This window comes from Micropterus dolomieu, linkage group LG08, assembly GCF_021292245.1.
Source record: "Micropterus dolomieu isolate WLL.071019.BEF.003 ecotype Adirondacks linkage group LG08, ASM2129224v1, whole genome shotgun sequence".
Taxonomy (NCBI): domain Eukaryota; kingdom Metazoa; phylum Chordata; class Actinopteri; order Centrarchiformes; family Centrarchidae; genus Micropterus; species Micropterus dolomieu.
Genome location: NC_060157.1, coordinates 7194821 through 7221121, shown reverse-complemented (window position 1 = coordinate 7221121; position 26301 = coordinate 7194821). Strand labels below are relative to the sequence as shown.

The 26301-nt window shown below is 39.0% G+C and overlaps 2 protein-coding genes across 8 annotated transcripts in view; one reads left to right on the top strand and one right to left on the bottom strand.

The window, feature by feature from the left end:
* The window catches only part of LOC123975176 (basement membrane-specific heparan sulfate proteoglycan core protein-like), a gene marked incomplete at its 3' end in the record, with an annotated part of 647231 nt that overhangs the window by 99872 nt on the left and 521058 nt on the right, over positions 1-26301 (bottom strand).
* Positions 3224-10284, top strand: zmp:0000001088 (trypsin-3). The gene is made up of 5 exons (XM_046056471.1): positions 3224-3278; positions 7315-7474; positions 9479-9620; positions 9724-9990; positions 10114-10284. The coding sequence occupies exons 1-5, from the start codon at positions 3224-3226 to the stop codon at positions 10282-10284; spliced, it is 795 nt and encodes a 264-aa protein (XP_045912427.1).

The window sequence follows — 26301 nt, the reverse complement described above, 5'->3', positions numbered from 1 at the left end:
CCATGCTGCTTGTTGACATGTTAAAAACAGTAGCAAGAGAGAGTATTGTAGTTTTACTGGTATTGTTTTGAAACCATTTTTATGAAATAGTATGGTTAATACATAATTATACAACTCTGTAAAGACACATATTGTTTATTTCAATTAAATCATTATATAGTCTAGTATGAAAGAAAAATATGTATGCTCTGTGATGTCTGTAATCTTGAGAAGGCTTGTTCCCAGTAAATGTTTTGTTCTTTGCAGTCAGTGCATTCCAACAAATAAAAGCTGTAGTTGTTTTTTTGAGGAAAAGGTCAACTAGTGTATTTGAAGAACAATTGCCTAACGCATACAGATACATAACACATTAAAACAGATTTTTATGGAACTCAAAATGTTAATTGAACTGGTTTTAGTCTTATCAGTCTGTGATTCCATAATTCATATTTTAACGTAGTTTTCAACTAGTCTATATACTGCATAAAAGAATCCAGTTATGGCTTTTGGTTTTAGTGTACCACCGCAGGTTTTTCAGTGGCCCCATCTGGCCATCCCTAGAAAAAACGCGAATGCACCATGAGCATAGTTACAATATGCAACCTTTACCACTAGATACCACTAAAACTTACACACTGTACCTTTAAATGAACATTATAGTTTTTATTAAATGTTAGAATATTACATTAATACATTCATTTATACAAGTTACATCTAATAATTTTCGCCAGAACAAGGATGCTAATGCCATTGTGCTACTATGCTTCTTGTAGCCAGCCTCCTCCTAAGAGCAACACCTTATTCTGTTTTACATCTATTTTACTAAAGTTATTGTTTAATACATATTAATATCAATAATCGTGTTTACATAAAGTGTGGCATAGGTTGTGCGGGTGCTGCTGGTGTATCATGGATCCGTCCCTGGTTCTAAAACTTAAAATCCCATATGACACAAGCTACAATGCACCAATCACGTTTTTCTGTGATGAGCTTATTCACATGGGTTAAAATCATAGACTAGTACATTAAGTATGTTATCACCAGCTCCAGACAGTGATACTTACAACAGCATATCTTGGCCAACTAAAAAGTAAGCTGAATGTCTGTGGGCAAGTTATTTAACGTGACCTGACACACAAATCATGGCTGGAGTGTTGTGTGACTCGGTCTGAGCCAGTTTCCCATTTACAGATCCAGGGCTGTGTACAAACACCTGACTTTTTTTCAGCGGACACACAGACAGCCAGCAGAAAGAAGCAAATTCACTGAATTTGACAAAAATACGTGAAGTGCCAAATGTGTGTCACAGCTGGAACAATGCAAGACAAACAAGCACAAATACACACACTAAAAATCAGTTGGTGCACATTTTGTTAAATTTATTATTATATTTACTACTATGTCACTACAATGACTGACTGTAACTAAGATACTTGGATAATCCCACACACACACACACACACACACACACACACACACACTAATAATGTTTTAAAAAATAAATAATAATTTAAGTGTTGAATAAAAAGCTTTCAATCATATTTTTCTCATTTTCCTTATTACATAATGTTACATTTCACCCCAGGGTATGTTAAAATTAACCCAGACTATAGGGTGAATTGTAACATTTTACTCCTTGTGTCTGAGGCATTTTCTGTCTGTGTTGCAGAGCTACAGTTACACCATTTAATAGCAGGCACATGTTACTAGTTTGTATCACATTCTGAATGGACTTGCTTAAAAGAGCTCCGAGATACAGATAGAAATGTCAAAAATGTTACAACCATCCCCAGTCTCCCCTACTACTGTGAGGATATAGTGACAGTTTTAGTAAATATAACAAAAAGTTGTTTTAAAAGAATTCCTTACTTCTGCTTTAAGCCCTTTACTGTATCACTGTGTTACTGTACTATAATACTGTTAACAAAAAAAAAAAAAACATTATTTACTGGTATACATAATGGAAATTCCCTTTGGCTAGCTGAACATATTTGTAACCTTTTTTCAAGGAAGAATTGCATAAGATTTGGTAAGGAAGCCAGTGCTGGGTCACATGTACTGTTGGACATGTGATACTGGGACTGATAACACATCAGCGTCACCCAAGTCTTGTAAACCAAGATCATCTCAGGATCTACATGTCTCCATTCCAGTAAAACATTTTGTTATTTTCCCCCTTAGGTCACAACAGACACTTGCAATCCTCAAGTACATTTTAAAATATTCAAGAAATATGTCAGCCCTGATAAGATTTGTTGCTTTGTAAAGTCTTACAGACATAATAAAATCAATCAAACAAAACTGTGCCTCTAAACTTACTGAAACAAGAAAAGCCTGTATCGATAAAGAGCTGAGAATTATATAAGAAGTGAGTATATTTTAAAAAAGAGGAGACTTTTAGGGATTAGAGAATTGTGGTTTGTCGTATACAGATAACATTTTAGTCCTGGGCCAGACAGATGAATGTGAGAATGAGGAGCTGGCAGCCATATATAATGATGACAGCACTTGGACTGAGGAGCGGGTCATGTGGAAAAAAGGCAGCGGTCAGCTCTCAGGGGACGTGAGAGTTACCAAGAGCGTGACTATAGCTATCAGTAGCAGAGAGGGCAACAGAGAGGGCTATTAGCCAACGGAGGTCAGGAACTCCACAGAGGGAAGGTAGCACTGATGATTCCTGCCTGCCTGCTGTGCTCAATTTTTAATGACACCTGGCCCTAGAATAAATGTGGAACAGCAGTGCTGGTTTGACCTGGTCGGGTACAAAAGCTTCTGCTGCTTGCCATCACTGAAAAACCCTTAATAATCCTTCCTGGGTAAAATGAGTGAGGGAAAACTGTACAAAAATGTAGAGCTGCAGAGACCCCTACTGTATGTTCTTTCAAATAGGACAATTTGATCCCTGTTAGGAGCTACAATTACAAGCTGAAATCTGTTAAATGTTGGACATAAATCTGAGTACCTGTACAATAACATAATAAAACTTTACAGGAGGTTCTGACATGCAGAATGATAACAACACAATAAACACAGTATTTGCTTCACCATATATGTGACATTAAACTGGGTGATTGTAGCTTCAATTATATATTGGTCCTGAACAAGGAGGTGACTATGGAAACAGAAATCGGAACTATAAGAAACCTGAGAGTGCAGGTGTGATGTGCCTTTCGTTAATATTAGACAAGTAGCACACAGGTGAAGCCTCTCTCTGCGTGCAGACTGCTCTTCCCATTATCTCATTATGGACCTGCCATTTTTATTGTTTTTTATATTGTTGGAAGTCCTGGCCGTAAATTGTAAGTAAGCTTTTTTTATCTTGAATTTACAGTTTATTTATGTATGCATGAATCAGCTTTAAGTACAGTTAATCCTCTTGATTACAAAGACAGGTAAAGTTATGATGAATCCTGAAAAACAACATACTCACAGTTTTGGGTTCATAAATTGAATGTGTATTTACATTGGCTGTATGAATGTGATATGTTATGACAGCATCCCTTTTTAAAATATCCCTTTTATCTGCAATCTGTGGCACTTTCAGATCTGATGTTCCCCTGAGAAGGTCTTTTGACAAAAAAGTGTGACTCAGAGCAATTTTTATCTGGGCATGACTGAGCTAGCAGAGTCATAGTCAAGAGTCAAGAGGAGAATTGGCATTACTGTTTTATTTGTTTTTTGATATTTGTAAGATCTAGTCAGATTTGTTTTGTAATGACACTTCGGTGATGAAAGGCTGTGTACTGCAAATACACCTGATTGTAGTTTGTTGAATTTGCTGATTGTGTACATTTTAAAGCTTCTTTTTAAACTTTAGTACAATCAGTAACATAGTTTGAAATCCCCGTTGCTCAGTACAACAAAGATATATCATTCTGAGATAAAGAGCTTTTAAACTCAAATGTTTGAGATAAAAGTATGTTTATTTGTTACAAGAAGTTTTTCATTTTATTTAAAAAATGTTTGCCAGGGACAGTGCAGAAGAAACACAATGACTTGGGACAAATATATTGCATATAGGATTTCTAGTTAAAGCTATGCAACCTCTGTCCCATGTGAAACCTCAGGAAGAACAGATGAAAGCAAGTTCAAAATGACAATAAGTAATTGTGACCAACACCCCCTTTTGTGCCTGATATATATGTCGCAAAGAGGCAATATGAAAGGACACTGATAAACATCTTGATCAGGTCAAGGATACTGTAAAGGGGACTTTACAGAACTGCTTTATTTCACAACAAACAATGCTTGAGATGGAGATAAACTTTTACGAATTTTAGCTTGTTTGCATGAACAGAATATCGAAAAAAAAAAGCTGATTTGTCTGCATTAAAGGTGTATTAAGTGATTCTGGAGAAATCAAACCCCATGACAAAAACTATGATATAGAGCGAACAATGACACAGCAAGTAGTGTAACTAATGTTAGCTAAGTTGTGGGTTAGCATACTGTTTACCTTTAATGGAAGCTAACTACATTAGCAGAAAGTAGTGAAAAACATTTACTTGCTACAGTGTGCAGTTTAGCAAGGTGTGCAGCAACCAAATTCAATTCAGCTCACAGGACACACAATAGGAGACCCACTGTTCAAGGTTCAGTTCCGAGGTCATTACATAACACTTTCTAATTCAAATTCAAATTCAAATCAACTTTATTGGCATGAATGTATAACAAAAATATTGCCAAAACTATTAATAAATTACATAAGAACTATTTATTTCATTAAATAAGTAAATAAAATAGTAAAAGTTGTGTAAAATAATAATAATAAAAAATATATATATATATAAAAAGTAAATAAATGAAACAGTAATGTGTGAGTGTGTGTATTAATAGACAAAAAATAAAAATTTAATTCATTAATTTTAAAAAAAACTAAATAAAATATCAGTATCAAATGTGAAATTTAATTACTAAATACAAATAAAGGAACAATTACTAAAATATCAAACAATCAAAATAATAATAATTTGAAAATTAATACCATTATTTATCAGTCTGAGTTTCCACTGGTTGTCTTCAGTTTGTGGCATGAGGAGATATATTTTGCAGCAAATATTTGACATTTGGCCATTTCTCCCAGTAAAATAGGGGAGTTTCTGTTCAGTATGTCTGATATAAATTCGAATTTGGGGTATATTTGGGAAATGTTTGAAAAGTTATTTTTTTCTTAGTATTTTATATTTAGGGCATGATGTTATAAAGTGCAGCTCTGTCTCTACCTGTCCTGTGTCACACTAGGAGCAGAGTCTCTCCTCTTGTGGTAGCCAGCTCTGTCTGTGGCGACCCTTTTCTATAGCCAGGCTGTGTTCACTCAGTCTGTATGTTGTCAACAATTTTCTTAGTTTAGGACAATTTATTGTGCTCAGGTAATTTGCCATTGTGAATCCTCTTTTTAGGGTCAGATAACATTGTAATTTACTTTTTGCTATGCACCTGTCTTTGTATGCGTCTGTCTTTATCTCACATACACCCAATCCATGGGTTGTATATTATATAGTTACTATTTTGCTCTTGACACCACCCCTGCTGCTAATTATGGCTTGGGATCAATAACTAGGACTATAATGAGAGGGTATTGTTTCATCCCTGATGGAATTTCTGTGTCTGAAATGGCTCTCAGTCACTGTGATGTAGACTTTGGGTTTTATGTCAAATGTAAACATATTAACTGTACTCAAGTACTGAATTCAGCCTATGAAACACCGAAAATATGTACATTTTAATTGTAGAATGTAAAGTGCTCCACAAGTTATTAAAACCTCCAGTCTCCCAGGAAATAATACAGAGGATGTCACCTCAGTGTCCTCAGTGGTAGCTGCAGCCCTGGGAACTCTGAAGGGATGACAGGCTCAGTGCACTCTTAATTGAGTTTAAGTAAATCACATTTTTAAGGGGCTGATCCATTTGAGTGCTTTGTATCTTTCTCTTATGACAACCTTATGACAACCATAAGACATGTTTACACTCTAACTACCCGTAACAGAATTTGTGAGTGTTATACATTATATTATTTGATTAATAGTACTGTTGCATTTATGTATAGTTCGCATTTTACTGATGTAGTTGGTCATGGAGGAGGTAACTTTAGTGGAATCAGGGGTAATCTGTCACAGAATGAACGGTGACTGAGCTTATGGGCCACTGATAAAGTATTTATATAAAATTTATATATTAATTTATATATATTATGAACGGTGGCAACATTCCTGGAAAAAATGCTGTATGAAGTTACTGCTAATGAAAACCGAGGATTTCCTCCTGCTGCGACTATTATTTACACATTTATCTACTGAAACATGAGTTGACTTTTATTGTACCATTGTGAATGTTCCTGGACAGCGTGTGCACAGCTGTTAGCAAGCATCACCATGCCAAACTTGGTCCCTACAATACCGCCATTCTCATCACATTCCTGGACACACTACATGGCATCCTCATGCCAGCCGAGCAGAGCGGTAGACCAGAGCAGCTCAGGTGTGTTGTCATCTGGGACAACAAAAGTTTCCACCAGGCTGCTCTGTTCCGCAACTGGTTCATTGACCACCCACAATTTATTGTTCTAAACCTCCCACTGTATTCCCCATTCTTAAACACAGCTGAAGAGGTTTTTTTGGCATGGCGATGGAAGGAGTATGACTGCCATCCCCTCATATGCGTGCCTCTTCTCCAGGCAATAGATGCATGTGGTGAAGTTGATGTGGGGGCTTTCGGCGGCTGGATCTGTTATCCCAGCATGTTCTTTCCCCACTATAACCAGGGAGAACATGAAAAAAAGTGTATTGCATTTGTGTTTATTTATATATACTCGAGTATATATACAATATTTTACAGCTGGCTACAGTGTGGCACTAAAAATGCAAAAGGCATAAATCTATTCTAAAATAAATAAATCTATAAGTTATTCATAGTAGTGTTTTGTGTTGGTGGAAAAATCTGTTGATATGATGTGTGTGTTTTGTCATTTTGAATTTAAGTTTTGAATGCAATTTTGTATTTTGTGTTTAGAGTTTTGTGTAAATAAACCAAAGATTCAGGAAACATGTAAACAATTGTGAAAAACTGTAACTTCAGATAGATAATGATGGTGAAACTCATCCTCACTGTGAATCAATGTTCCTCAGCAATGAGATTGCTATTTATTGATTTGCTAAGCCAGAAGCATCTGTGCAATGAAGTCAACTGTTGTTTTCTTTATGACTTGTGTTGTTCATGCTGATGCTGCAGTAATAATTTAGGAACTGTGTGGTTTGCACAAAGCCTTACGGACTATGTGTTTCTCTCTCTATGAATCCAATCTAAACTTGTCTTTATTTCCCTCTGTGCATGTCGCAGGTCAAGCCACAGCACAGGAACGTATAGTGGGAGGATATGCACCAGTTCCACATTCAATCAAGTACATTGTGTCGATACAGACAACGGAGCGTCAGCACTTTTGCGGGGGCTCCTTGATAAATAAGTACTGGGTAATCACAGCAGCACACTGCAATGTGGGGTGAGCTAGTTTTTCTTCTTTTGATTTACCTCCGCTGAGCATTAAAGATACCTAACCTCATGCAGAAACACAAACTTGATAAAGTGGTAAAACAAACCCGAGGTGCTACACCTTTGTCTCCTGATTTTGCTTTTTGTAAGGAAGTTGTATGCAGCAATAAAAGGCCTATTGACACATGATGTTCAACTCAACTTGACTTTCCTGCATGTAAATGTGTGTTTACAGGATTACATACAATGTACAGTTACCCAGATGTTCAAAACACAATATTTCACATAACACAGTGATATATCATAAAACACGATATTTGAGAAAACACATCAATTCCCAAAACACAACAGAATTTTACAAAACATGACATTTCACATTACAGAAAGAGAGGGACAATACTTGTGAATATCCTTTGTTTATAAATTCCCTCATAATTTCAATCTCCTCTTCTATCCTTTTAAACTCAGTTTAAAATTCGGGCAAGGACATGGAAAGTAGTACACAATAGAAACAAGATATGACATTGAACTCCAGGGATTTTGAACTCTAGGGATTTGGGTTCTGTCCAATCACAAACAAGAAGCGTTGTCCCACCTTTTCCATATTCTGAAATGTTGTATTTTGTAAAATGTTGTGTTTTTTGAAATTTTATTGTCCATCCATCCATCCATCCATCCATCCATCCATCCATCCATCCATCCATCTTCAACTGCTTATCTGGGGTTGGGACGCGGGGACAGTAGCTCCGGCAGAAGACCCCAAACCTCCCTTTCCCAAGGCATATTAACCAGCTCCGACTGGGGGATCCCGAGGCGTTCCCAGGCCAGTGTGGAGATATAATCTCTCCACCTAGTCCTAGTCTTCCCCGAGGCTTTCTCCCAGCTGGATGTGCCTGGGACACATCCCTGGGGAGACACCGAGGGGGCATCCTTACCAAATGCCTGAACCACCTCAACTGGCTCCTTTTGATACAAAGAAGCAGCGGCTCTACTCCGAGTTCCTCACAAATTTAGTTGTGTTTTTTTTTTTTAAATGCTGTGTTGAAAGTGATACAAGCAAGCTAGTAACAATGGAGCTCTGTGGTACTGGAATCTGACACGAGCATATGACAGCCTCAAGCCTCACTGACAACACACTTTCATGTAGATCACAAACAGTTTGGCACATAGGGAAGTAATCATTTTAGACAATGTTTGGTGTTAAATCCAAACTCTGAGGTTACAACAGTACATCAGGAAGCTGATATTGGCTTTTTGTTAAATGAACTGGGTTGTCAGCGTTAAGTTCCCGGATTTACGGTTACACACTTTAAATCATGTTTATATACTACTTATTTGCAATAGCAAATTATTAGCTTTTAGAAAACTAATAAATTTAGAGTTTGTACACTGATAGGCAATATTTACTTACTGGAACACCCAAATGGAACAGAGCCATTATTAATGCGATTACTTATACCTGTGCTTTTCCTGCTCTGACAAGTTTAATTGTGGTGAAAGTAAAGCTGACTGGAAAGGATCAAAATTAAATCTAGACTTATGTTACATTTATAAATTTTGAAAAAGTAAAACGACAGAATCTACTCTGTAGTGCCTAAAAAATAATTCATAATTTATGTAAAACACTGATATCGTTCATATTTTACTGCCATTGTACATTTTATTGTTTCATTCTCTTTATGTCCGTTTAGTTATTATGGTTTTGTTTTCATGTTGATTTGTTTTATCATCTTCCTATGTATAATTACTATATTTATTTAATTGTCTACTAAAAAATACATTTCTATCTATATGGGACTTACCTGATGAAAAAAGTAAAGTAGATTACCTGGTTGCATATAATAATAATAATAGCTAGGAATTTTAACAATTGATTAGGCACTAAAATCTGGTTGTAGCGTCTTATTTACCAGACAGATCTAAAAACGTTGAACTATTCCTTTACTATTAATGACCATTTAAAAATGAACCTACTATACCTGCACTACATGACCCTAATTGGTTTTTATCTCAGGGTAAACAAAATGGTGATAGTGGCTGGGGACTACTCTCTGTCCATCTATGAGGGCACAGAACAAGAAATCCTGCCTCAGCTTTTGGTTCCCCACCCTGAGTACAACAGAGCCACAGACAACAACGACATTATGCTTATAAAGGTATGTAAACTACTGGTCTTTTTTAAAGGGTATTACTCCATCCGTGACCAAGTTCATTTCAGTTAGTTTACTGATCATACTGTCCATCCATCCATCTCTCCAGCTGAAGGCCCCGGTCTATCTGAACAGCTACATTTCCATCGCCCTACTGCCCCGGCAGGGCGTTTCCATAGCGGAGGGCAGAATTTGTCGAGTGTCAGGCTGGGGATACACCAGCCCCAGTGGAGGCCAGATCCCATCCACCCTCCGCACTGTCACACTCCCCATTATCTCCACAGAAAAATGCAACAGCAGTGTGTCCTTTGATGGCAGGATCACAGAAAACATGCTCTGTGCTGGTTATAGTACTGGTGGAAAGGATGCCTGTCAGGTAAGAGGACCTCCGTTTTTTAACTCAGTGTATAGATATGCTTATTATATATTCCACTGACAGTCTGAACAAAAGGAAAAAAATATATTTGTTTCTCTATATACACATGTCCTGCTGTTTCAGGGGGACTCTGGGGGTCCACTTGTATGTGAGGGCCTGGTCTATGGCGTGGTGTCCTGGGGGAAAGGATGTGCTGATGCCCAGTTTCCTGGAGTCTACACTGCTGTGTCCAAGTTCCGCAGGTGGATAGACAACACCATATTTAGCTACTACAGAAAGTGTAAAACAGATTAGAACCCAGTGTTACTTTACCCAGTGTTTTTTTAAAAAAAACACTGGGTAAAGTGCAGTGAAGACTTGTTGTTCTTCATTTCAGTTTCAGTTCTTTGACTGAATGTATGTTCCATTTTCCAATTGTGCACATTTGATTATATGTAAAAGGAATAGTATAAGAATTTTTGAAATATGCTCAGAAAGTCCAAATTTTGTTTAAGTCATCAAGCTGGAATATTTATGTGTGTTGTTGATCTGTTTAAAACATTCCAAAAACAAAATAAGCAATGGCTAATCCACAAACAAGTAAGAAAAAAAAGCACATATTGACTTAATTTCCACAACATTAAGAATGAGGTGCCATATCGCTTAAATTGCTCTAATTCAGTGCTTTCAAAGCTTCATATGAGCAAATGTATGCACAATTAACCAGGTTTAACCAGTGCAACTGCAACATCAAGGATCACAAAAGCTTGCAGTGCTTGTGCACAGGTGATTAATACAATAGCACCAACAACTGTACAATATTATGCAATCCAATACAGTTGCCCTGCACCAAAATACTACCTGTGTAAAGCTTGCTATGTTTAGTTTTTGTTATGAATGGACCTGACGATGTGATAATCAATTTACAACTTTTGATGGTTGCAGCTTCTCAAATATGAGGAATTGCTGATTTTCCACTTACATTATAATAAAGTGGTTTGGCACTGTTGTTAGGACAAAATATAAATTTCAAGACATTATGTTGGGCTCAATGAAATCATAGTGGCCATTTTCCACTATTTTGTGACCCGGCAATTAAGAAAATAATGATAATGAAAATAATTCTTAGTGGCAGCCCAGGAAACTGTGATAATTGTGGGTTTGTTGTAATGGATTGCAAAATCAAACATTAACATCATCAAACATTATCACGTTATTGATCAGTTTTATTATTATTGAATCATATGTATTATATGTATGTATTACAGTGTCATAAATACTGTAATACACAAACGGAGTGATTTATTCCTTACAGTCACATTTAATCAAGATAAAACCATTAACACATACAGAATTTCTGTCAGTCTGAATGGGAACTATCTCATTTAAAGTGATTAAGAATCGATATACTGTGTGTATGTGCGTGCGTGCGTGCGTGCGTGCATGTGGAGGAGGAAGACAAAGTAGCTGCCTATTCTGAGCATGTCCTTAGTTTAATTAGTAAATCAATGGTTAATGCCAATTTCATGTTGTTTATTTAGGGATTAGTGGTGTAATAAAACCAACACTATGCATAAAGCACCTTTAAGTGTGAGAGTTGAGCAAATGCATGGAATTAGGTTAAAAACAAAAAAGAGAGAGTGAAATTGTGAGTGTGTTGAAGAACAATAACATGAACTGTAGTGTTTTCTTGTATTATACACTTGAATAAATTGCATCCCACTCTCTGGCTCTTGCAATCGTAGTGCCGATATCGCAGCTCGGAGGTTTGTCGGCGCTCTTTGATTCTGAGTAGAGACTTTTAACAGCGGATTGCACAAGCTGTTTGGATAGATATCTTGTAAAGTCCTCTTCATGCTGTGTCATTTATACCCAAAGTCATTACAGGGGGCAATTAATAAGTCACTACACTGATTCATTTTTAAAAAACTACAGCGATCCCTTTTGGTATATGAGTGTAACTCTTAGTTAAGATAAGATGTACCTTTTTTGTACCCGTAGGGGAAATTCAATTTAACACAGCAGCACCAAAGAATGTAGTAAAAAATCTAATCAAATCAAAGAAGATAAAATAGGAATAATATATACAACAAATAAAACAGCTGAGGAATTATCCACAGACTGGACTGAAATATATGGAGCCAGTCTTCCCTTTTAGCTATCTGTGTAACAGCGTTGAGGTGTCGCTGGGCTCCTTCCCCAGGCATGCAGTGATTCCTGCAAAGACGAGCAGAGGCGAAGCCAGGTGAAATCAGTACAAACTGCATCACACCTGATAGTTGTCAGTGTATAACAACAGGATGAATAGTTTATGGCCTACTTTAGAGGCATCTCTGGTTTCACTGCTCTGCCACGTTTGCTCTTTGATGGTAGGTGTGTCAATGCCCCATGTGATTGATGGATTTCAGGGCTTTTATGCCTCTGATTTTATGCCTCTGGTTACATAAAGGCTGATTGCTTTTGTTCTGGCGTGAGACAGCCTCTGTGGTGAGTATATCGCGTGACATGGTTAATTCAGAGTTCCCTCTATGCTCACTGACTCACGGAGGAAAATGTCCCTTGCTGTGTTTGTGTGTTCCATGTAAAAAAGTATTGATCGAAGCATACAGATTGTGACCATTTTCCGAACAGCTTCTCCCCGCAGACTCTGCATTATGAAAGCTGAGATGACAAAACATAATTTGCAATGATAATGGCGTCTTTTCCCAAAAATAGGCCACCAGAATCCATTATCGTAGCCTACAGTATGTGTGGCATGACTTATGGCATAAATAGACATTTATGGCAGTCATGGAAGAAATAAGTAAAGAAGAAGTATAAGTACCAATACAACAAATAAATAAATAATAAATTAAATAAAATACGTCAGTAGAGGGAAATTAAATATCCTGCTTGGCTGTGCCACTCTCTCAGCTCCTAGTGTTTCAACTCTTTACCCCTACCTTGTGTTTCTTGTTGGTCTCTTGTTCGTCTTCTGTGTGTGTGTATGTTATCTGAAGTGTTGGGCAAGTTACTTACTCCTTAAAAAAGTAACAACATTACTTATTACTCGGTGATAAAAGTAAGTGGTCATGTTACTCGTAGGGCTGGGCAATAAAACAATAATGATAATTATTGTGATATAATCTTCCTCAATAACAATATTGAACAAATATTCAATAAATATGTGATTTAATTTATTTGTATCACGAACAAATTAGCACTTATTTTTTTAGATTTTATTATTTTATATTATTATATTATTTTATTATTTATTAAGATTTTACTCATGCATATTTGTTGAAAAAAGATTTTATCATAATTGTTTTGAATGTTCTACCTCAGATTTGTTAAGTGATCCACTGTTTGGCAAGTGTTTGTCATGTTCTCAACATAAAGAATAGTTTAAAACCACAATTATCCACCTGGTTTATTCAACTTTCACTCAAAAGCAAAAATCATCCTTTAAACTTGAATGAAATAATGATTTGAAATTGATCATGATCATTTTCTATAAAGATTGATATAGATTTTTTTCATCATTATAACATTTTTGGCCATATCGCACAGACCTAGTTACTCGTTACGTTACTATATTACTTTCCTATATTACAATATTACCCAACACTGGTTATCTGGACGTGGCATTCCTGTCTCTCCTCCTGGCTGGCTAATCACCTACTCACCTGTGGCTCACCTGGTCACCTGAGAATCATCCAGCAATCAAAGACCAGCAGAGTTTAAAACCCAGCTCTTCCCTTCATTCTTCACTAGATCATCTGTTCACTTTAATGGTTCTGTTCCCAGTGAGAGAGAGCGCAGTCTTTCTGCCTCATTCAGCGTTCCACCTACTTTCTGATCATTATTTAAAAAGCCGTCTGAGAAATTTAGAGAGGAAATGTCTGTTTGGTAGAACTTCTCATAAGACATCTGAAACATGACAAAAGGCACCAACTAAACACAGCTTTTTTTGAGGCCAAAAAAGGTTGAGAAGCACTAGTTTAATCTTCAACACTTTATTATTTTAACGTTTTCTTATGTAAAACCTTGATCTGAAAATTAACTACAGGTGTGAGATAAATACAGAGGAGTAAAATGTAAAATATACCCCTAAGAAATGTAGTGGAGTAGAAGTATCTTAAAACTGTACAGACAACAGTTTGAATTTAACATTCAGGCATCTACTTACAGATTGCGTGTTGCTAATAAAAGGTGTTCTTATATTCAGGCATGTTTTTGAGGGTGAAAGCTTTGTTAATAGACAACGGTTCAAAGAATGTCATAACAGAAAGTAGTGGCTGTTAAAAGGAGATGAAAATGCACATGACTTATTTAAACCACCAGGGGGAATTTGATCATTAAAGCATGAGGAATAGAAAAACAACAGCTGAGGTGCAGGCCTGCTGGCACTTCCTCCTCTTCGCCTCCTCTTTGATTATAATAAGCCCTTCCTGCAGTGTTGTGTCTGTACATGAAAACGTTACATCATGCTGTGTAATTGAAACGATCATGATTGTACAAAAGTAAAACACGGTCTTGAATGTGTTTTTAACTCTGCTGGAGAGGCTTCATTAGAGTAAAAAATGACAAACGAGGGAAGGAATACAGACAGAGAGAGGAGAGCCTGAACGTCCTGGTCCTCTATACTTATTATAGCCGAGGTGCAGAGTCTTGGAGGCCAGACAACTGTTCAAGTTCAGTGGGATGCCAGGAAGCTCCGAGGTATGACGGAAGCTAAGATGAAAACGTGACCGGATTATTGTGCGGACCTCTCTTCAAAACCAAAGCGCCATTGAACTTCACAAACAGCTTCTTGTTGTTGTTTTTTTTTCCTTCCTTCCTTTCTTACTCTCCAGACCCTGCAGAGATGTATGCACTTTATTTTTTTTGAACAATTTCTCTCCTTAATTCTTTCAAATAGTTTCAGCCGGAGGCTTTTTTATGAATCTGGGACAACAGACATGTGTAAAATATGCAGGGGATGGAATAATTGGCTCAGAGGCAAAGGCTGAATTATGATTTTTAAATTAGAAAGGATAATCATGACTACATTCTTCAGTTGATCTTTTTAAAAGAGAAATGGATAGGGGATGCCAGAGAAGAGTCCCTCTGTCCCTTTCTTTGTCTAATGTTGCATTGTTACTGTGCAGTCAAGCTTTTTTTGCTGTTGCTTTTTATAGTAAAAGCATTCCTGATGGCTGAATTAGACACCGAAAATAGATGCTGGCTCTAACAGGAGGACAGATCCACAGGATAATGAGAAGGCAGAGTGACTGAATCAGCCGCTCGAGTTCAGACTACTTCCACTCTACAAAATACAGCACTCAGAGTCAATTGTCTTGGCGAGCTTCAAACCTGAGACAAAGCGAACCATTAGCTAATACAGAAATAAGTCATTGATTCTAGTTGTAGAAGACAGGGACCTCAATTTAATAGTTATCTTATCTCATAATTCGTCCGAGACTCTGTGAGGTTTTACAACCAGTCAGCGAAATCCATTATGTCTAAAATGGGGCCATTTGTTTCCTTTGTCCATTGAGGTGAGTTTGTGGCTAAATGGAGATGAATAGCTCAACTGTTACATCCTGACAGCATTGGCATTACACATCTGGGAGAGCACAGCTGAATATTAAAAACCACTCACCTTTATTGAGTCAGGAATGTGGCACTGAATGACAAGAGCGGGAACTACATCCTACATACTACAAGTACAGTAGCTAAATATACAAATGGTGCAATACATCCCGGGCTACATATAATCAGGCTTTTTTCCTCTGAATAAATGCAGTGTTTTAAAGTAAGCATTTGTGTTGGGTGTGTGCGTTGTCTTAAATCATTACAGTACTAGCTCCTTGAGATTTGGGAGCAGCATTGCAGGTGTTGCTCATCAAATTGCCTACCCTCCAGATGTGGGGATTATCTTTGTCATACCACGCAAATCTACAACACGTGTAATAAATAACAAAAAGGCTTAAGTACAATGTAAAATGTTTGAGTCTGAGACTGAGACATCCTGAAATAGTTTGAGGCTCATGAAAGCAGAGAATGATTAGTATTGAGAAGGATGGGGATGATAATTGCACTTTACTTTGCATGAAAGACATTTACCATGGAGGATGAGAGAGATGTGAAGTGTGTCATCTCTCTTTTCATCCCCCAAAACAGTGAGACGGTCTGGAATGAAATTCTTCGGATGCACATTTGAAAACATTCCACTGAACTTGTTTGTTCATTAAGTACTAAATGCAGACAAGAAACGGCATCTTTACATTGAAAGACCAAATGACTAGACACATTATGAAATGGTGCTTCCACCCTCCACAGGCAAAAAAGCCTCTGCTCTCCACGTCCTTTTTCCTGCTCCATAGATTTATCAAGTTTCCCCTCAGAGGATTAGCTGAAACTAGAGCACTTTAATCATGTTTCCTAACTTAGGGCTGCCATCAAAGGGACGCAGTGCTTTGTTCTGTTGTAAAGATATTGCTGATAACCCCCTGAAGCCTCAGATCAGAGCTCACTGACATTATTCCCCCACCTCTTTACCAACTAATAACAAGACTGACTCACTTGTGAAAACATCCTAATTTGTGTAGGTTGCATTAATTGTTCATTTTTCAGTGGGGGAAAGTACATTTATTCGAGTAGGCAACTGTAATTTTGCATACCCAAAAACAAAAACACGCTCCAAAAACAGATTGGACTTGTACTCATATATTATGTACAATTCTGAATGCAGAAGTTTCACTTGTAACAGCGAATGTACATTGTGGTATTGATACTTTTACATACATACTAGTAAAGGATCTGATTATTTCCTTATACCATAAAGTTGTTGAAACTAACGTGCAGTTAATCAGATTTTAGGTCCAGACAGTGGAAGATAATTATAAGTGAGAGTCTGTGCTAATTAAAAACTTGATGAAGCAGAAGTGACGCTCATGTCTTGCTTGTGTTTCATACAATTGATGACAGTGGGAAAGAGAACATTTGGGTTGCGAAAGTAAGATGTGTGAGGTAGAAAAACAGAGTAAGTGAAAGAGGGGTGCGAGGGGATTAAACAAATATCTGATCCCATCAGAGTTGACAGAATGCTTCAAATTAGCCACGAGGCTTGTTGTGTTTGAATGTGAACTGTCACTCCATTTACTTTATAATACACATCCACTGTCTCTTGTCTATTCCTGTAATAAGATACAGTTTTATGTAACATCAAACTACAGAGGCAACATCATTGTTGTACATCTTGCTCTGGGCTTGTGTTTTGCATGCCTCCAGTGTAAATGCCACACAGCACAGAAAAAGAGAACACCTGTCCACAATGCATTGTGCACTATAGCTAAGTGTTGAAACAGATACTGAAATGTTTTGATCAGGCAACAGTGATTAAACCAGCGGTAACATTTCACAAAGTAAGAGAGAAATTTCCTGTGTTAACAGTGACAAGAGACTTTTGTTTTGAGATGAAACTAGACAAAGTTGAAATTGCATAAGGCGATGGAAGCAAGAGGGAAAAGTGGAGTAATTAATTCCTGTGCTCTGTAGCTCTACTGTGTAAAATTGATGCTGCCACTCAGAAGAGACCATAATCACACTTCCATCCAAATATAGGAGGGAGACGGAGAAGAGATCTCCAAAGCTGTCATGCAAAGAGAAGCAAGGGAGGCTTTGACAGGGGTTGGTGGGTGTGCTGTGGTTTGGCTCTGAATTTCTTTTTGAAGCTGAACCGCTCAGACAGAATCTTAAATGCACTTGGTAAACAGTCTGAATGTTCAATGGATCCCCCCACAGAAAAGTAACTTTAACAAGCTTCTTTAGTCTCACTGGACAGATATACATTCGATCCCGTGTCAGAGAGCGCACTTGATGTCACATCTGAGTTTGAGCTGCTTTCATCATGCAACTCTCTGCAGATTACCAATCTGAGAGAGAATGTCTAGCTGGCTCTCTGCAGAACTGCAATGTCAGGGGTGATCCAGCAACTTAAAACTTTTTAAAAAGTGTCACTGAGTGAATATCGCAGGGCCAGAGGTGGACACTAAGAAGTCAGTGGTCTCAGGGACTGTCACCTTGAAACAATATTCTCGAAGTGGATACTGCTCATCAAAGGGACATCCCCCAATTTGTGTGTGTGTGAAAGCAAAATCTTTCATCTCTCAGCTGTCCAAGAGACCCGGTTCAAGAGAGAACAATGATTGAACAGAACAGAGTAATTTCCGCTCCTGTGCCCCACGGCTGCCAGATAGCACTTCCAGCTGGAGATGGCAGACAGATTACATCTCATCCGTATGCAGAATGCAAGATCCGCTGTCATCCTCCCCTAAGCTGCCAGGCAGTGATTACTCGCAGAGGAGAAGGAGAGGTGGCAATCAATAAGGAGAAAGAGTGACGATGGGATATAGGAGTACACCAGCCTGATCTAAAGAGATCCACATTACTGCCTGGCCAATTCCAAACAGAGACAGGTGTTATAAGGCTGCAAAGCCCCGAGGTGATGCACAAGTTCTTATTTGATGAAGTTTCTTTGAGCACCAGGGCAGAGCCATCTCTGTGATAGCAACTAAAGTTGTGATACTCCTTGTGAGACCTGAGCATCAAAATAGTTGAGAGAAGCTTCATGTGATCTGGTTTGAACAAGTAAATAAATGAGATTTAATTTATAAATAAAGAAAATATCTTCAACAGTATACAACACTATACAACAAATACTGTGTACTATAAATTGTGATGCAAATATAGAAAACACAACCAAATACAAAAATGTGCTACAAATAGAGAAAACACAGCCAAATACAAAATATGCTAGAAGGTCATGCTATTAATATTGATGATACAATATCAATAACATCTGTAAGGTATATATAGTGTACACACAACTCTTATTCTAATTTTCTATTTATATTATATTATGTATTTTTCTATTCTATTTTAATTTATTGTGTATTTTCTTATATGCTGGGCGTATCTGGAGCTGCTGTAACAAGTGAATTTCCCCAGTGTGGGATAAAATACAGTCTTATTTCTTATCTTAAACAATGAAATTACTACCAATTATAAACATGCTGCCCTGATCAAAATGGAACTGAGTAACAAAATGAAAAGAAAGACAAGTTTTTTCAATGTGAGTTGTTGCCATGGTTTGTGGCTCATGGAGTTACTGAAATTGACTAGCTGTCAGTGTTGTTGGAAAATGAGCAAACAAGGTAAGTTTATATCAACATTCTGATTGCATGATTTAGTTATGTTCATCAGCTTTTAGTGTCCCTTGGAAACTTATTTTGTTTGGTAACTCAGTTATGTAGTTCTGTGCAACTTGTTTTCTGTATTTGCAGCACATTCCAGTATTTGGTTGTGTTTTCTGTGTTTCTCCTACAGTGCAGATGCAATGCTAATTTGCAAAATACAAGTATTTTAAATGCTTTTTATTGAAGAGCAGTGGGAACATCATAAATGAAACGGTTACATAAAGATCATTTCATAATTTACTGATTAATTGTTTGCCTTGTGTCGTTCTGTGGTGTCTGTTTGATTTAGCACTCTGTGCCACATCGTGATGATGCTTGATTAGCAAATAATTCATGATATTCATCAGTGACTTTCTGGCAACATGCAGTATGCGAAGATTCACTGTGTCTTGTCTTTAATTCATTAGCATTTTAGCAAGTATTCAGCCTTCAGGCTAATGGTCACCCTTCCTCAAACGTTCGAACAAATGCCTTTGCAAACCTTAGCTACAAAAGTTACTATTCAATGGTATCGCCTAATTCAAGAATCAATTCGTGGCTGTGATATGCAATTTTAAAAGGATAAACAGACTGCACTGGTTCGATCAGTTGAAGTGTTGTAGTGTAATGAGGCTCAACCCATGTGAATAAAACTGAAACTGAATGTACATATAATCCGTAACGAGAATTGTTTGCTAAAAAAAGTGCATGGGACTGAGATTTATTGCCTATTAGAGGCCACTTGTGAAGGTAAAACAAAACAAGATGAAAACAAGTTAATCTGTAGTAACAGCAGGAGCAGCGTGGCCCACCGTGCCTCTGGCTACACAACAGGGCTAATGGTTTCATTAGTGAAGGGCACTAATTAGGATTAACGAGCCTTTGCCACAACAAGCCCAAATCACTGCACTTAAACCTCCATCTGTGTCAGCTTTCCGTGTGTTCACTATATTAATTCTTTGAAGTGGGTGGGTCACGTGGTGCCCTTGATAAGAGCTGAAAGACTTGAATAAATTCCGAATTAGTTCATTTCCAATTTAGTTAAAGGGGGGCAGAGAGAGAGAAAGAGAGAGAGAGAGAAGCATCGTGTCTCGTGGCGGTGTGCAGGACTTCCTGTCATCTTGTCGTCACAGTGACATTGCCAGGAAACCAGTGGCCATATAACGCTACCTGCAAACATAGACTGTATATAAGAAGTGGACGTAGTCAACGTAACGTCACCCATTGGTTTCTAGAGGGCCACTTTGAAGCCTCGAGTTTGGCTTAGATCGTTAGATCGCCGCCATGTTTTTGCAACCAGTGGCACCGGACGTGAAAATATTTGGACGAGACGTGGTGCTAGTAATTCTGGTGCAACCGTAATTCACTTTAACTGTGATTTTAACCGGGATGCTAATTTTAGCTAGCGACAAACAGGCTTAAAACAAATGGTAAGCTTTTTTAACGGTGCTGGTTAAATGTACACAGTGCAGCGGATACGAGTTGCCTCTAGCCTAATTGACAGGTCGCCATGGTAAAAACTTGTCACTCACAAGGTAGTCCCACCCTAAAGCATATGCCACTTTATCGTCTATTTTCAAATAAACCATCATCATCAGACCATCATGCTGTATTAAAGGTTTAAAACTAACGATTGAGACCATAAACTCATTACACAAGTGTTTACTTGCCTGCAAAGCTGCTAGCTGTTTTTCCCTGTTTCCAGTCTAAAATAAGCTATCTGGGTGCTGGCTTTAGTTTCATATTTAACGGATATGGTGTATTGGCCAAAATGTTGACCAATTCTTTTAAATATCACAATACAAACATTGCTTTAAATTATCAAATTAAATCATTAGGTGCAAACCATATTCCATAAACAATGCCATTCTGTCAGTCCATAATTAACATTACAAAAAAATTTGCTGTATGAGTCTGGGTACAATGTCGATTCGGTTTTATCTGCTGTGGATACTGTAATTCATGCTACGGCTTTACCACCAGCTGCTATAATACCATCATTAGGTGGAAAACTGTGCCCCCTCGGGGGAGCATCCGTGAATCCATCATATCCTTTCATCGTACTCTGTGGTAGCTGTGAAGATGCTGTGTTTACCATAAGGTCTTTCTTCCCATGTCATGTACTCCGTAAGAGCCCCGAGAGAGAAGCAGCATCTGTTACTACAAACAAACGGCCTGTAAACTATGAATCACATGGAGTGGCCACTTAATGTACCCAAGCCCCAAGCAACCAACTCATGGTGGTCTCCGTCTTTTTTAATTTGAAAAGCTGTCTGATAGTCCAGAGCTACAGTAGTCTTTTTAAATGGTGCTGACATATGAAGTTGGTGAAATATTGCTGGTTCAGCTTAAAGTCCACACTGAATGTGCTCAAAAGCCTTGATACTCTCTTAATCTGCAAGTAGTGTAAATGTGCTGAAACAGAACATAGCGGATGGATTGAGTGTAAATTAAATAAAATGCTTAGTGTTTCATAAAATATCTTCTTTTGTGAGATAGACAGTGATCCCTTTTGGCAGCTGGTCTCCCCCAGAAATGTGTTTTCTACCCAGAGGTCTCTCTACACAACTTGGACATTTACACAGATTTTAATTCTTGAAAGAGGTGTGTTGGGGCAGCGCAAAATAAGCGTAACTCTGTTGTCCAAAACACCCAGATCGATGTGTTTCATTTTGTCAAATGGATGTTTTCTGGCAGTAACAACAGTTCATGTCCTCAATACTGAATGAATATAGTTGTTTTCCACTCTATAATTGGTCAAAGTAACCTTCTCTTTCTCTCCCCTCTGCTTTCTTCATTCTTTTCAAAGTTTCTTTTTGTCTGCATGCCCTTCCTCGTATTTCAGACAAATCCACAGAAATATTACCCTCAGAAAGATAAAGCTGGTAGTCTGTTCTGGCCAAGTTCCCATTCTCCATTATAATTATCCTTTATCATTTGTGACAGAGAGAAAATACATCACCAGTCCATTACAAAGGCACAAAGTAAAACAGTGTTTTACTTTTTAACTTAACAGATTATAGTTACTAGAAATATACACAGTTTCCTGCTAGACATGTTTGCATCATTGTCAAGATGAAGTAACAGCACAAATGTGTTACTTTCTTCTAAGAATAAATATATAACTGTGTCCCCATTCCATAATGCATACTGACTATAGTGTATACTGTCTTTACAGTATACTGTTTTGGAGTTAGTATACCATAAATCAGCATAGGTTGTGTACGTCTCCAGAAATTAACGCTACATGTCTGCGAGATGCAATTCAGCACATGAACGTTGGGGCAGTATATCACTTCTACCGGTAGGTCAGCAGCAATCTACTGTTCACCACACCAGCCCAGGTGGTGGCGGTATGCAGTTGGTGTGTCAACTGCCATTAAATGCAAAAGAAGAAGAAGGTCAGCAGCGGACTTTTAAAAAAAGAGATTTATGGCGGGATGTTTACAGTAAACCTCCTGGAGCTAGTCCGCAATTGCCGAGATCGTTATGATGTCTCATTAAAATCATGACCTCCTCAGGTGTCGCTATGTTTGGTTTGTTTAACATGTGCAAATTTGGAGGTTGTCAAGGAAGACAATCTGGTGTCGGCGAGGGATGATCCGGTTCTGATTTGCCCCCAAGTGGATTCACGTTTAATCCTCCAGGTACACGCAAAGTACACAGGCAAGAATGTGAACAATGCTGTTTGGGTCGCCGACGCCTGTCTACGCCAACACATTGTTACAAAGCATGTAGGGGCTTAACAGGAAATGATAAAATGCTTGCATTGTCAGATGTCAATTCAACTGTGACTTTGGAATAACAATGCCAGTTACATTTCCAAAACAAATGGCATCATTTTATAGTTATTGTTTTGTTTGCTGAGGTGTTCATGGGAGTTGCTTCAGCACCATTTACAGATATTTGAATTCTTTTCCAGCTGCGAGCAGCTCCTCCGTTTCCATTTGCATTGCAGAATCTTATATTTTATTGGGTTCTGATAAACTTTACACCACCAGATTCCATATAATTCAAATAAACATGAATTAAATGAGATAAAATTGCATATGTATTGATGTATGTGTATTTACAGAAACACTTGACTTGTATATAGACATATAGGTCATTGTTGCTTTTTAATATATATGTATCTATTTATTCACCTACTTGCATGTACATAATAACTATCTTTGTTCAGCTTTGCTAATAAAGCCGAATTTCAATCTGTATGAGAAGAGATGTGTGGCTGTCCCGTAGAACACAGCGTTCAATATAAAAACACTGTACAATTAAAGTCGAGCATGGGAACAAGAAAGAGAAAGCTTTGTACTGCTGTCTGTTATGATGCTGAAAAAAATCAAAGTGGAGGCCGCTGCAGGCTGATGAAAAATGATGCACTCTCTGGAGAAACAGCTTTTAAATCACTAATAACAGAAAAATTAATCAAAAACTGACATATTGGTTTTTCTTGCTAGTTGACTTTGATGGGGAAAATATAGTCCTGATTCAGGAGAGACAGGATTGCTAACTCACCTATATGACTATGTGACACACACAGAAGCCAGCTTTTATTTGATCTTTCCTTATTTTTATTTTTTTAACATTAAATCTTGAAAGGGAGTGATGGAATAAAATATTGTCATGGATGAGTAAAAATTTTAATATCCCCTCTTGCTCTCCAAAAGTTTCACATTATCCTCCCCTCCGCCCTCACCTTTCTTGACACCCCGCCCCTGCAATAATTTTTATATATTCTACATGTACTCCCTAACTGGAATTGCTGGTTGTAATGCTTCACTTATTAGCATTAGCTAACAAAGATATTTTACCAAAATAATACAGCTGTTTTGAAGTTCTGTGTTCTGATATATAATCTTCAGCTGCATAGCTGAGCATCATGTCAGAAAGTTTGTGAAGTAGCTTTTTCTTGCCCCCTCTAGATGCTGAATAGCTGTTTAATAGTTGTCGTATTTATGAGGTGTGTCTATGGTTCAGCGACTGCAGATTGAAACAGAAGTTATGGGCTCACGAGAGCTTGGAGTGTATTTGCTTGTGTATGTGTATCTGTGTGTGTCTTACAATGTGATAGGTGGGAGAAGAAAATTGCAAACCATTTCTCTTTCCCACCCTCTACACTGATGTCTCACTTGGGCTCCCTCACTCAGAGTGCTAATTTTTCCAGTTGCTGCTTTTTAATATAAAGTCTATTCTGTGAAACTGGACAATTGGTGGAAACCCACGGAGGGTCATTTAACAGCAGGATCAGTACTCCATTTAGGCTTGTATCTCATGAAAATGAAAGTGTAAAATACATCAAGTACCTTTTTTACTCTATTTGTGTGGCAGCAGCCTTTGACCTCTTCACTGTTATTAAACTTTCTATGTCATCCAAAGTAAATACATGTGACAGTATTGTGTAATGTAATATAATAGTATTGTATATATTCTAGGGCTGTCCCCGACTAAGGATTTACATAGTCGAATCAGAATCGCCAAGTCCTGCCTACAGTCGACTGATAGTCAAATCATGTGTGTTTTTGTGCACAGCGATTGCGATTGTTCTATTTCAAGTAGCTGGCTATTTAAAATGGTGGACCCGTCCTGGGGCTGGGCGGGGTTGTCGCTGACTCTGGGGTGCTGCCGGTGCTAGAGGGGCTCTTGCTATAAGCCCTGGGCTGGAGGGACCTGGCATCCTCCTGCTTAGGGGGGTGGGGGACGGGACTGAATTATGGGGCCAGTCAGAAATCTGGTCCCAGTGGGGAGGACCATTCTAGCCTCCCTATGACCTCCTTCACCTTCCCCCCTTTGGTCATGTCTCACTACATACACCCTTAGGACTCTGGGGGGCAGGCAGGCTGCAGGGCGTTTGGTGGGTGGGGCTGCTTTATTGCTTTATATTCTTCCTCCCCCACTGGCCGCCCCTCAATTTTAATTACACATTAGACACAGAGGGCTTGGGGGGTGGGAGGGGCACGATGGGTAGCTCCACTACCTGACAGTTGTGGGGTGCCTGTGTCACAACTACCCTCCAATTTTAACTGCATCTTAGTTACCACACACCTTATCTTTTCTGGGGACTCGGGCTTCTGGCTTTTGCTCATTTCTGGGCGGGTGGTGTGTCCCTGGGCCTGGGGGCCCATTGTCTCCTCTCCTCGCCTGGGCCCTTTTCGGCAGGGGTGAGGGCTCCCGCTGCTTCCCCCTGCCGGCTCTCTCACAGTGTGGGCATTGGGAGTCTCTAGGGCACATGGCCGGTGTTGTCAGGGTGGGTTTTGGTGCTCTTCCTTGGGTGTGGTTGACTGGGGTGGCTGGGCCCCTGTCTGGGGACGAGACCGGCCTCGGGGGCTTCTGGCTCTGCCTGCACTCTGGGGAGAGATGCCTCTGGCTGGGCTGGGGGACTGTTGCCCTGGTTCTCCCGCGTTATCGCTCCCTGGTGGCGGGGAGCTTCCCGGCACGGCTTTCTGCTGTTCTTCCTCAGGGCAGGGCGCAGCTTCCCCCGGGACATGCGGTCTGGGGTCCTTTGCGCTTTGGGGGGTCGTGGAGTGCCCTGGTTACTGGGGGTGGGGGTCTCTGGGCGCTGCGCGGGTTGATCCGGTTGCGATTTAGAGAGCTGTGGTGGGATTGTGGGGCAACTGTCGATGCATCTTGATGCATTGTGTTTTTTTTGTTTTTTTCCCCCCTTCCCTGTGCAAGGTCTCTGGTTGGCTGCTGGGCGTTTAGTATATGCATTGGAGTCCAGGGGAGGCATTTCCTTGTTGGCTTGGAGGGACCAGTTTGCGTCCTTGGTTTGGTTCATTGGCCTCATATCCGTGCTTCCCCATTTCTCTGTCGGCCAGATGTTGGACCCCTCTGGATACTGAAGTATAATGTTAGTTTTCGGGATGTGCAGAGTGGGTGCAGGGCAGGGCTGTGCTCCGGTTTATTCTGGGCTTGTGCCTGGAGTTCTCAGCCCTTGATGGGTGGGTGGGTTGGTGGTGGCATGCAACTGAGCTAGTTAATTTTGCCTCATTGCCACGGCGGCCTGGGGGGCGTGCTGTGCATGGTTGGGGGGGACGGCGAACCATTTACAGTATCAATTGGCATTTGGATGGTCGTTTTTATTTTTATTTATTTTGGGGGGGGGGGGGGGGGGGGGGGGGGGGGGGGGGGGGGG

What these genes read in the sequence shown, in the direction of transcription:
- zmp:0000001088 (XM_046056471.1), top strand. Translation starts at nt 3,224, where the DNA reads ATGGACCTGCCATTTTTATTGTTTTTTATATTGTTGGAAGTCCTGGCC. An exon ending in GGAAGTCCTGGCCGTAAATT is followed by an intron (nt 3,279 to 7,314) that starts GTAAGTAAGCTT and finishes TGCATGTCGCAG; the next exon opens with GTCAAGCCACAGCACAGGAA. An exon ending in ACGACATTATGCTTATAAAG is followed by an intron (nt 9,621 to 9,723) that starts GTATGTAAACTA and finishes CCATCTCTCCAG; the next exon opens with CTGAAGGCCCCGGTCTATCT.